This window comes from Tetrao urogallus, assembly GCF_951394365.1.
Source record: "Tetrao urogallus genome assembly, chromosome: 6".
Taxonomy (NCBI): domain Eukaryota; kingdom Metazoa; phylum Chordata; class Aves; order Galliformes; family Phasianidae; genus Tetrao; species Tetrao urogallus.
In genome coordinates this window covers 30,926,622-30,939,620 of record NC_136819.1, presented here as the reverse complement: position 1 = coordinate 30,939,620, position 12,999 = coordinate 30,926,622, and the positions used below count along the sequence as shown (strand labels likewise).

The 12,999-nt window shown below is 36.1% G+C and overlaps 1 protein-coding gene across 1 annotated transcript in view; it reads left to right on the top strand.

The window, feature by feature from the left end:
* The window catches only part of SPRED1 (sprouty related EVH1 domain containing 1), a gene marked incomplete at both ends in the record, with an annotated part of 53,039 nt that extends 42,043 nt beyond the window's left edge, over positions 1–10,996 (top strand). Inside the window, 2 exons of the mRNA XM_079536911.1 lie at positions 6,243–6,401; positions 10,337–10,996. Coding sequence (XP_079393037.1) covers positions 6,243–6,401; positions 10,337–10,996 — 819 coding nt within the window. The remainder of the gene's footprint in view (positions 1–6,242; positions 6,402–10,336) is intronic.
* Between the last annotated feature and the right edge of the window lie 2,003 nt (positions 10,997–12,999).

Here is a 12,999-nt window from a genome sequence, read left to right as displayed (position 1 = left end):
TCTCTTAGCTTTATCTCTGCATACCATGGTGAAATAAACGTTAATACAATTACTTTCCTACTAGAATACTGGAAGGAGGGGGAGGAAATGTAGGGAATGTTGAACCCACCCTGATGTAGCTATGCTTCATGTAAATAAAATTTATATATCGATAACTAGTTCATAACTGCAGCTTTATGAATGTCAGTGTAGAAGTGGTGGGGTTTTTTGTTGGTTTTTTTTTTTTTTTTTTTTAGCAACAACAGATACAGTCATCAAGAACAAAATCCTAGAAATAGCCAAATAGTGATCATTCTCTTCACAGTGATTAATTCCTTTCCTTATCCTGTTTTTATTTGGCTTTTTGTTTGTTTGTTTTGGTTTTTTGTTTGTTTGATTTTGGTTTTTTAATTTAAAAGACTGGTAAGACCATTTGATTTAATGTATGGATGGATGTGGGGAGTCATGCTGGCTTGTCCCACCTCCCCATACATGCTCACACACATACAGTTTGAAGGGGTAATGATTTATTTTGTCCTGTTTTATTAAATGATCTGTTCTCCCAAGTATCTAATAGCATTTTTGGTGATGTCCTATTAAAATTTTTGAGTTACATTTATGCAAGGCCATTTTAGAGCATGGGCAGAATTTTAAAGAAGAGATTGACACTTGCATATAAACATCCCAGCTGCCCTTATATCCACTAAGTTTCATCAGAACAAACTTCCAAACACTGGATTCATCTCCTCTATTTGATTAAAAATATTTAGTAGTCATAATGCATATTAAGTACTCCACAATAGCAGAGTATCAAAAAGGTTATTGTTAGCAAACTTATTTCTGTCTACGCTCTGTAGTAACTACCAGATATGTTGATATTCTTCAGCATCATTCCTTTCTTCATTAGTTAGTATGGAAAATAAAGTCCCTAGGATGTCATCAATATGATTTCAAAACTTGAAATCCTTCTCAATTACACCGTCTGCTATCAAAGTGTTTTGCCTTGGCTGTTCTAGTCATCTTCTAATCATCTAGGAATCCTATACTTCGTGGGTACACTTGAAATAGGAACATAGTATAAACTACATATTGAATTTCTTTAACAGTGATTCTAGCTATTTTTTATTATTTTTTTAAGCCAAGATGATTAGTGATGAACAAAGCAAAACAGGTTCCATTAATTGTTTTACTGCCTGGTTATAATCCACACTAAAGGAAGCAAATAAAATGATTAAAATAAGATCAAAACACATAGCCTTCTGATCTAGTCAGCAGTGCCTACCTGTAATGAATATTGACACATTTTACAGATGTAGCAGGTGGAAACATAGGCTGCCCTAAACTTGTACATGCAGTTCTTAATTTTTTATTGGAAAACTGAACTCCTGTCTTGCTAGGAATTCCTATCTAGGCTAGCATTTTGCTTTTGAGTCATTAGATACTTTTTAATATACTTTAAATAAAATCTTGCAGAGAAGGTGACCTTTTCAATGACAATCAAATCTGTCATTGAAGAAGACATAGTTTCATAGTAGCTTCCAAGATGCTCAGTTGACAAAGAACATTGAAAGCTTATACTGTCATTTAAAGGTATTGATACTCGCTCTTAAAAGTTGTTTAAATGATTAAAGTTTATATACACTATATGCAAACTGTTCACATCATTAAAAAACCTTCAGTGTTAGCAGATAAATTTGAAATAGAAACACACAAATGAGTTAATGTAGAGTTTTCTGATTTCCTGTAGTGTTTGTAAATAAATCCTCTGAATGTATATGTATTTGGATGGAAATATATACTGAGAATTTGTCCTAGTAGGAGATTTGGATTTTTTTGGTATAAATCCAGCTATTTTGAATCCAGTAGACAAGCAGCTTGTTTAAGTCAGTTTGCTTGTTTGTTCAGAGATTGGCTCAGATTCTTGTTCTCTCGAAGCACAAACTTTTTGCTCTAAAACTGATTGGGCTTAACAGCAACAAGAAGAAAGCAATCATTGGGATCTTTTTTTTTTTCTTAGGAGTAAATCTAAATGTGATCTATAGTTCATGCCTTTAAAAATACTTTTGTAGAGGTTTTGGAATTTAAAATGCATAAGTCTTTTGAGAACTGAAAAATACAGCAGATTGAGTCTATTTGTCAGTTTTTGTTGAGCCAGACATTGATGTTATTTAGAGGCTATCAACACATTTTAAGAGTTTTGAAGTAATGAGAAGTGAAGCAATTCTGCTTCCGAGTTTCTTACTACTTGATGCAGACGAAAGCTGAAGTCAAATAAATTAAGGTGGGATCTTATTGGGTTTGTTTGTTGTTTTTTTTGTCTTTTTTTTTTTTTTTTTTTTTTTTTTAATTATTTGTTTGTTTAAGCTGGCTTTCAGAAATAGATATGAAGGGGAGAAGGCCTGAAACTTATAAACACAGTTTAAGAGATTTTGTTGCAGGCAATGGCAACATAAATGGTTGACATATCTCATCATAAATACACTAAGTAGTGAGCATTCAGTGTATTTTGTCTGGAGACAAAGGTTTGAACAAGCTTCATTTTACAAAAGTAATTTGGCATTGTAAGTTGTAAAGAAATGTGGAATGATTTATACTTGACACTTGTCTGTATAGAGAAAAACATGTGACATGACTAAGCACTGAAGATTAGCAATATTCAGTGTATATTATTTAACTGCGTGGAAGTAATGTAGTATCAATTTATTATTAAAGTAAAATGTAATAATAAACGAGCTGATTTTATTTATGTTTATTAGGCCTTTGTGGTGTAGTATTCAAAACAGGCAATTTTTTTTTTCTTGACAATATCCATGACCACTCATTTACATCTCCATCCCTCTCTTACTCCCTCAGAGTTACACTTGGTATCTTAATTTATTCATTTCTTTGTTGGAATTCCTAATAGTCTCTGCTGTGTTTTATATATTCTAGTAGAACATCCTTGCAAGAAATACGTCAAATGCCTGACTTTTTACTTCAGACTGAGACTGATCTACGTAATATTTCAGTTCATGTCAGAAGTACATACCCCGTTGTAGTAGAATTTCTTGCCAACTATGGAAGTATTTGCTCCATCAGTCATAGGAGTAGCTAAAGCAGAAGGAAGTTATTTGAGTGGTTTTGAAACCCGTATCATTTATTCACAATTAAGAATTACAGACAAAAATGTAAACTCCTTTGCGGTGGTTACCATCAAACAGCAGATTTTCAGGCCTCATGGGAAGTAAATACAAGAGCTGGGATGCAGCGGAAGTGTGGTCTCTCAGACATCCTTCTGTGTAATCATTAAACTTAGAGCAGAACATTTTTAACAATGTTTGCAGAACAATGTTGAATTCTCTCCCGGACTTAACTGTGGCAAACTGGGAAAAGTAAGGAGAGAAAACTTGGAGAAGAAAAGCTCAGTCTGGTTTTCATTTTCTCTACAGCTGTCATCTGGCTTTGAATTCTGCTGGAGAGCTACAGCTGGAGTCATTTTATTGTTTTACCCAGCATTCTGTGCCTGCGCGCACAGAAATGTTTTAGTAGTCTTGGAAAAAAAAATTCAGAGTATCTCTTAGCAACCATAGGACAGTAATTATTATACCAGCAGCTGGGAGCAAACCAGATTTCCGTTATGCATTAAAAACTGGCGTAGGTTACTCTACAGATGATACTGAATAACCTATGCCAGTACCGTACTTCGCAGGCAGTGGTTAAAGGATATTGAATGTGGGCGATGTAATTGCTTTTGGGCAGTAGAAAAAGGGAACGCGTGCATCTGTGTTTGTGTGTAATATTTAATATAACAAACTTAGTTCTTCTGGAAAAGTTAACATTTGTGTTTCACTTGAATGCATTTTCAATACAATAGTGTTTTTGTTTCTCGGACTTCTCCCTTCAGGTCATCAGAGTTTCCATGGCAGATAGGGGTTTCAGGTGTTTATAACCTTGTCATAAAATGTTACACTGGAGCAGGATGCATCTGTCCAAAGCAGCCCTTTTTGATACTAGTAAATGAGCTTTAGCTGTATTTAAACTACCACCTTGATTATAAACGCAGTGGGTATTTATCTGTCATTTCATTAGTTTTGCATGATGAGTAATTATAAGCTAATGGTGATCAATAGCCTACTTACTCACTTTTCATCTTTGTTGAGACTCAGAAGCTAGGCTATACCAGTGTCTGGGTTGGTAGGCTGAGTGCTGGTCTTTCTCAACAGTTGTCTTGCAAGTTCTTAGAGTTCCTACCATACAAAGTTCAAATACCTTTATCTCCTGCCACCCCTGCATTTGTCCTTGAAGTAGGTTGGGATGCTGGAATTAAGCAAAAGCATTTCAATGTACTTGCTGCATATAGGGCACAGAAGCTTGCTTTAAGGTCCTTATTTCATACATCACTAAATGGCACTATTAACACTGTAATAGATGATTGGTGACTACATCTTTTATAGGGAGACTGTGTGTCATCTGTAGGGGCAGAAAGCAATGCAGGGTGTTCCAAAGCAGACCCAGGGCTGGCATATGTACAGGTATCTCTTTTCCTGGAAAGGATGGAGTAGCAGTTCTTGAATCTCCCACCCTAGACCACACAAACTGATGGTAGCTGTGGGGGTTCTCAACTCGTTTTAAGGTTAGGTAGTGGTTTGTGATGTTGTTTATGTCACTGGGCAATGTACCTTCAAGAGTATGTCCTGCTGGCAAGGTATTTGATACTGCACTAATACTTGATGCTCATTTACTCTTAAAATAAATATACATCTTTGAAATCTAACACTTGCTAGTCATTTTAACATTGTTTTCTACTCCATTCCCAGCAGTATTTGACGAGAAAATAGAAGGCTGATGGCTTAGTAGTGTTGTGGTGCTCAAGGACCATACAAGTGCTTCTTTTTGTAGATTTGCCTGTCTTCAGTATTTTTTAGCTGAACTTCAACCTTATTGAACTCCTGTCTTTCCTTTCATGGAGTATATTTCACTGGTATTAATTAAAGTTGATAATGAATTGACTACTTAATTTAAGTGTTTTTTCCACTCAGAGACCTTCAGAGTGTTATGTAAGTTCTTAGTGGCGGTTTTCTTTCTCATAACATTAGCAACAGAGTAGCTGCTTTGACTTAATCTGAGTGTATTTTAATTTGATGCATGAAGCTTTTGTGTATCTCAGGTGCTCACAAAATTCCAGAGCAAGTTTCTTAATTATTTTGATAAATGAAAGCTAACAATTCAGTGTTAGCATTTAGCCTGCCAAAATTTCAGGTACTGGAAACTACTTCCTTGGTAATTTTCTGCAGTATTTTTTTTTATTGTTTGCTTCATTCATGTTTTCTTGATGCATACAAATCCTTATAAAAAATCTTTATAGTTAAATGGAAATATTGCTGGAAGCAGGATGATGCCAGAATTTTCTCAGATCTATCAAGTGATGGCAGCTAACTTTGCAGCATCTTTCAATGCAAACAAAACATACAGCACTTTTTTTTTAGCAACTTAATGAGATTTCTATCAAGATGCTCCACTGTATCTCAAGCATATCCCACTCAGCTTAAAGAATGGGAAGCATTTGCTTCTCTCTTCTTCTCAGAAAATTGGATCATCTTACAAGCCAATGTTCCACCCAAACATACTTCTTCTTCCTCATTCTGAGTAGCATACGTTCTGTAGATATATCATTATACACTACCACATGGTGTCAGTTTTGTATCAAATTGCCTAATGTAACCTTAATTTTAAAAAGACAGCCATTAGCTGTTTAATACACACTTGCTGTAATTAGATATTTTAATTGAGCCTGTATATGGTAACACTGATTTTCTCTTCCTTTCCAGCAGATCTGTTAAGCAGTCTTGCTTCTTTACTTACTAAAAATTCTGACTAGCTTTTGCCTTATTAGTCTTAATTTTTCTTTCCTACAATTCTGTATTTGTAAATATTGGCAGCCTTGTGGGTAGTTAGGGAAAGCATTATCTTGGGGCTTGGGTTAACCCCTCCTACGCTAAAGAAGTTCCTTGTATCGGATTTGGCAAACGAGTTAAAGGCCTGTATCTCTGACTCCCCAGTTGTGTATGCTCTGCAGAAAATGAACTCTTCATTTCCAAAGCTGACTCATCGTTAAGAAATGTATTTATATGTACTTACAAATGTGTATTTTGAAATGCTTGTGTTTATAGATGTCTCTAGCAAATTGTGTAGAATTTTACTGCTTTTATGTATGACCTTGTGTATTGAGGAACAGTTTTTGTGTAAATGCAAAATCATTTCAAGAATGTTCTTGTTTGCTCCAGAGTACTCAAGAAAATACATCAGGTTCATTAATGAAAGATCACCTTTTCCAACACGAAACCGTAGTAACCAGTGAACTTTACAATACTTCAAATGTAAGGCCTTCAGCACTTGAGGATTTCAACACCAGGAGAGCCTGTTTTCCTAGCCAACCTAGCCAGGTAAGTTCATCAACGAAAGCAGTTCTTACTTTGCTTGCTGTATTGCTGACATGCGATGCGGCTTCTGACAAGAGAGCATTTTCATTCTGAGTCCTTGTTTGTAACGTTATATTGTGGACTTCTTGAAATTATCATCATAAATTTTGCAGTTGAAACATACAGCATTGTTATCACAGAATCATAGAAGTAAAGCTTTGTGAAGATACAGTGCAGCAGACTACGTGAATAGGTCTTTCACTGTCTTTGAACTCATATTTCTTTATCATAGACTTTGCCGCTTTGAGCTGCTATCTAAATTGTTTAGAAAATGTAAACTGGCCATTGTCTCAATCTTGTTTACATGTGTACTAATACTGTTTTGATTAGAAATATTTAAAGGTATTGTGAAATTGTGAAAATGGGTGCTTAGGATGCATTGCACAGTGGGACAGTTGTGAATATTTTTAGTGAAACTTTGTTCATGCTAGCTGCCTGATAAATATTCTATTTCAGTACAGAAAGGGAGGTTGTCTGTTGGTTACACGTGAAAGGTAATAAGCACCTTGCAGACATTCTTAAGAGAAAAAAACAATAATGCGAGGAAGGCTTGAAGTCCTGAGTTGTAAAGAAAAATGCAGCAGCTTAAATTGCCTTATGTTCTAAGAGCGTATTAAACTAGTACTAATTAAAGATTGAGTAGGTCCCATCTGATATAAAATTGACATGAAAATGCTAGAAGTCACTTCTTGTACACTGAATTGTTGGTGATTCCACGGAAATTTAAGTAGATAAATATTCTTTAAAATATTTTTCTCATTGTAGCACTACCTGCATCCAACATACTGTGCTTTTTGTGTAGTCTTGTTGTGCACTTTTTAGAACATAGGTGAGTCAACAAAACTTCACATTCTGTACATGCAAACACTGCTCTTGCTGCTGAGCTCCATGCATGGTGGCCATGTAGCACAGCAGATTTTGAGGTAAATAACAATTTTGTTTCAATTATGTATAAATATGTTTGAACACTTACTGTACTCCTAAGTCAAATAACAAGAAGGTGCTGAAACTAAAGAGGTTATTAATGGCAATTGAATTCCTTTCACATGATACTGTCACAATGTTATTTAAAAAAAAAAAAAAAAAAAGGAAAACCAACTCCTTCACCTCCTTATCTTCTGGTGTGTATTTAACTTAGCTTAAATGTAACTCTTTGCAATGTTACTTTTAGCTACCATTGTCTTCCTATTGTAGAGTTTCTACCGGAGCAGTCAGGTGCATCTGTTCGAAGGGAGTCAGGGAAGGCTGCAGTACTGAGCAAGTGCCATGCCTTGCTTGCAGTTGTAACCCTTCAAGTAAGGTGCAGTACTGGAAAATTGAGCCATGTCAATAAAGATTTTCTGCCTCATTTCCAGTTGGCTAATTATGTTTGCAATGAGATTCTCTGTGGGGTTCATTTGTTGTATTATTATTCCTCGCTTCCTGCTTCAGATGTTACACAAAGGTTTCACCTCTACTAAGATATTACTGTGAATATGAAAAGACTAGATGCATAATTTTTGTTGCGTTTAGGTGGTATTTGTGCCTAATGAAATCTGGGCTGTATACTGTTCTTCAGTTTCTATGTATGTCTTGCTTTCATATATAGTTCCCATTAAACACCCAATATGAAAGAATTATATAAATAAAGCTTTTCCAATGTTTGTTTTCCTGTTCACTTGTTTTTTTTCAGTGTTTATCACTTGCTTTCTTAAAGATTTCTTAGTATCAGCTACGTGTTGGGCTTTTAAGTGTTTTTTAAGTGTGTGGCTGAGGACTTGAAAAAAGTGAATAGTTCTATGTATGTGTTGTTTTACGTTGAAACAAATAGAAAACAAAGATTGAGAAGTCAGATTTTATGGTTGTTGGTATTTACTGTAACAGCAGTTCTGGGAGAAGGGAGATAGGAGTGAAGGTTATGATTTGGGGTTTTAGCTTTTGAACAGTGAGTTTTAATGTCTTAAAAGCATGCTTAGTACTCTATTTGAACAGTGAGGTAAGGATCCTTGTACTTGTAACATATGGAATTGTAATGATGCTTTTAGTACTTTTCCCCTTGAATTTATGCTCGTAGCAGCTTGAAAAAGGCAGTTATCCGTAGCTATTACTGATGCTAAAGCAGTACGCTGTTTCTCCTCTTTTGAACACTGTAGAACTTAGCAATCTGTATTTATAAGCAAAAGGTTGAATTAACTGCTTGCACTGGGGACTGAGAATGTATGGAAGAGCAGGGGCATCAGCTGAATGGGATGGAGTCTTTTTGCACAGCATGTCCTCTAGACCTTGTGGATGTCCAACTAAAGGACTTGGAGCCAAAACAAATAATTGTTCTCACTAGCATACTGCAGTTGAAGCTCATAGGGCAGAGCAGCTTGTATTACGGTTCTGTAATACATGTCACACAAGGATTCCTGAGCAGGCTATGGATATGCCGACTTCTAATTGTGTGAGAATATTTTAAGAAGCTATTCTCTCCACTTCTGCCTTCTGCCCCAGAACTGGAACATGCACGTTTCAATGTAGTAGGAGCAAAGATGCTTGCAAAGTGAAATAGAAATGTCAACTTAAAGCATCTTCTTCAGACATGCATTGTTTCACATGGCAACAACATTAGGAATCCTCAATTTGCTCAGTACTAGTAAGATGGTATGTACTCTCAAAGCAATGACATGGATAACAGAGATACCCTCAGTAATTTCTGATTCTGGGAGAATTTTTAAGACTGGTGCGTTAGGAAGTGATTTTGCTGTCTTTTTGATGAGGTATTTTGCAGTTGACAGGAAGGACAAAAAGCTCCAAATCTAATTTCACCTCTGTTATATTCTGTCTCTGATTATAATAGCCCTACAGCATAGGAAAATAATTGCCTGTCTGGGACACACTGACACTTTTCTTTTACTGCTGGACTCTCTGCTGTTTTCAAAGTTCCTTCTGTACATGTGCTGTATTTGCATTCTGTCACTGTTTGCACCTTTTCTTAAAAATCACTTCTGATTCCAGTAACATCGAATGGTGGTCTGCTGTATTACACTCGTTTCTCAGTTCTGCAGTATTTCTAATCTGCCATCTTAAACAACTTTTTCATTGCAAGACAGAGTAATCAAGAAGTCTGATCTGTTTCTGTGCTGTTTTGCTTTATATTTAGCATGTTCTTTGTTATTTGCCCACTAAGGTAAACATTCTGAATTATGGCCAGTTCCATTAACTTTAAAAGTTCTCATGAGTTTGTCTACTGGCGTCCTAAACTGACCACTGTCAGTAACGTACGGTATGATAGCTAAGGGTGAGACGCGTTTAGAAGCTGCTGATACCGAATACAAGGAATTTGTCTGATAGTACTATTGAACTATTGAATTCAATATTGAATAATATTGAATAAAATATTATTCTAACACATGGCAAAATCTGGAACACAGTTTTGTATAGTCAATATTTAATACTATCATAGCAGAACTGGAGGAAATTTGAAAACACAGAGCAAGAGTGAGGGCTATGGAAAGCTCCTCCTAGATAGCATGAGTGACACAGCACAAGTTCATCTGGAAGTTAATCCTGGAGGTTGTCACTGATACATGAGACTGGCAAAGTGACATAACGCGTCATTGATCTGTGGAATTAATTGCCACTGTGAGATGTTAAATCCAAATTTTGAGCCTATTCTGAAGTATGGTGTGAAGTTTTTATGTGGATACCAACATGTCCAGAGCCCTTGCGAGACATAAAGCATTGGGAGGGAATATGAAACCTTATTGTGCTTGTATTATGAGGAAGTCTGTAAACCGTATTGGTAAGAGAAGGAGGTGAAAAACCTATTTACATGCAGCAAGAAAAAAAATCCCACGCTCTTAATTGTTTGCATTATATGTGAACATAAATTTGAGACTTAACAACAGTAAACTAACCTCACTTTGTCATTTCAGGTCCCACTGAAGCCGATCAGACACGTTAGTTTTCAAGATGAAGATGAAATCGTTAGAATAAACCCTCGTGATATTTTGATACGTCGTTATGCAGACTACAGGCATCCTGACATGTGGAAGAACGACCTGGAGAGGGATGACGCAGACTCAAATATACCATTTTCTAAATCAGACAGTAAAAAATCTGACTATTTATACCCGTGTGGGGATGGAACTAAGTTGAATTCCCTGAAAGACTCAAAGAGTTCTGTGGTATTTAAAACTCAACCCTCCTCATCAAAATTTAAAAACTCCAAAAGAAGAAAAGAGGATGGTGAGCGTTCCCGCTGTATATACTGCCAGGAAAGGTTTAATCATGAAGATAACGGCAGAGGAAAATGTCAGGATGCTCCAGATCCTATTAAAAGATGTATCTACCAAGTTAGTTGCATGCTTTGCGCAGAGAGCATGCTGTATCACTGCATGTCAGACTCGGAAGGAGACTTTTCTGATCCTTGCTCGTGTGACACTAGCGATGACAAGTTCTGCTTACGCTGGTTAGCACTGGTAGCGCTGTCGTTCATTGCTCCATGTATGTGCTGCTACCTCCCCTTGAGAGCATGCCATCACTGCGGTGAGGCGTGTGGGTGCTGTGGAGGGAAGCATAAAGCTGCAGGATGAATCAGTCTTGTGCCAAACAGAGCTGAAAATCTTTGTTTCCAGGAAGCATCTAACTTGGATTTGTGGAAGCTTTTTGGCGAGCCGAAGGGAATCTTCTTTCACGTAAGAGATGCTCGACGATATGGAAGAAGCAACAGGACTTGTCAGACCTTGGCATTTTACAAGTGCTAGCCACGCCTAACTGTTTCCTTTGAGCACGTGGCGTTTGTTGCGAGTTGTGAAGGAGATTTTGCAAAGGAAAGCCTGTTCTTATTATTGGCTATAAAATGAGCATATAAACTATGATTATACTAAAAGGGATTAACTTTTGCCACTTTGTACATTCATGGTTTAGGTGAGGGGGCTCTTTTAAAAGGATTAAAACTTACCTGAGGGGAAATTTTAACTAAAAGTGCACTAGTGACAGTTGATTTAAGATTAAGAAAAGTTAATACTCGGCAAATGAGAAATGAAACTGATTTTAAGTGCAACTAAATCACTTATTAATAGTTTTTTGGAAGCAACTTTATGTATAAATAACAAATGTTTATATTTAACTAAATGTGTAAGGTACGAATTATTACATGTTAAACTTCCTTTCCCTCTGGTCTAGTAGGTATGGACCATATCTACTGTCACATTCCATTGTAGTACTTTAAATATTTAATTAGTTAATTTAGTTGCATTTTTATTCCAGATGGACAAATTGATATTTTCAGTCCTGTTTCCCTTCAGCTACAGTTTGTGTTGAGTTGTATCCATACATTCTGATAATCTAAAAACTTCTAAAATATTAATTATTCTAGTCTTGAGTGACCAATATTTTTTTTTAAGCACAGATGTAATTGTCTAAAATGTTCTTGTTAGAACATAACATTTATTTTTATATATAAATGACTTTGTTTTCAACATAATAGCAAAAAGGAAGCTGTTTCTGTTGCTCAACCAGCAAGTTGTTTTCTTTTGGGGCATCCTCCAAAAAATACTTTATTACATATACAGATGTTCATTAAGCAAAAGGTACATTAAGGCAGTTGTAACGAGTTGTCATCAGTGTTCTTGTTTATCTTTCTGTTAAACTAGGATCCTGTTCAACTGTTTATCGAGTACTATGATTAAAACAAAAGATTAATAACAAAAGTGAAATTGTTTTCATTATTTTGAATTGCAACTTCTTCCCACTTCAACATGCAAGAACAAAACCACTGGTTTTGAACAAAGGAAAGGCAACAGAAGACTTGAGAAGTAAGCCCAGGCAAAATTGGAAGTGAACTTAATGAAGTGAATTTGGAGGGAGGCTGGGGAGTGGGATGGAGGAGTGCGCATATGCACACATGGTGCTGTGCGTATTTGTTACGGCTTTATATTCACTAAGTGTTTAACTTTCAGAAAAGAATTAAGCAATTAACCATTAGAGAATTTTTAAAACATATTTTGCTCTGCCGTGAAGTAAGAAGCATTTGCTTCTCGTTAAAAATATGTAAAACAATAAAATAATCATTCGGTGGGGTAGGTGCCAAATTGCTGCTGCAGCTGGAGTGGGGCGGACAGACCGTCCTCAGAGTATCCCATGTTAAACAAAAGTAATTAAGTGGAAAAGATGCACGTTAACTTTTCTCACCCTATGTATTTTTCAGTATCATTTGTGTCGGTCAGTGCCCTTAGTTTTCTTTTGTAGCCCAGCATTAAAGGAAGGAAACATGTATCACATCACTTGTCTGTAAAATACTTTTTAAAAGGAAACATTTATATTTATATTATGGCTTGAATTGACCACATTATGTACATAGCTCATCCCAAAGTATTATTTCACATTGAAAAGAAGAAACATTATTGATAACTGTAGAAGCTATGAAAGAGCTTCCAGTTTTGTAATGAGTTGATCGGATGAATTAAGTCCACGAATATGATGCTGTAGCAGCAGTCTCGCTTTTTACTGTTAATGCATTTGCTGCTGTTCTGGTTGATTGTCATGCTTCACACGTTTTCAGCTGAACTTGGTTTCCTGGAATAGACTGTTAACC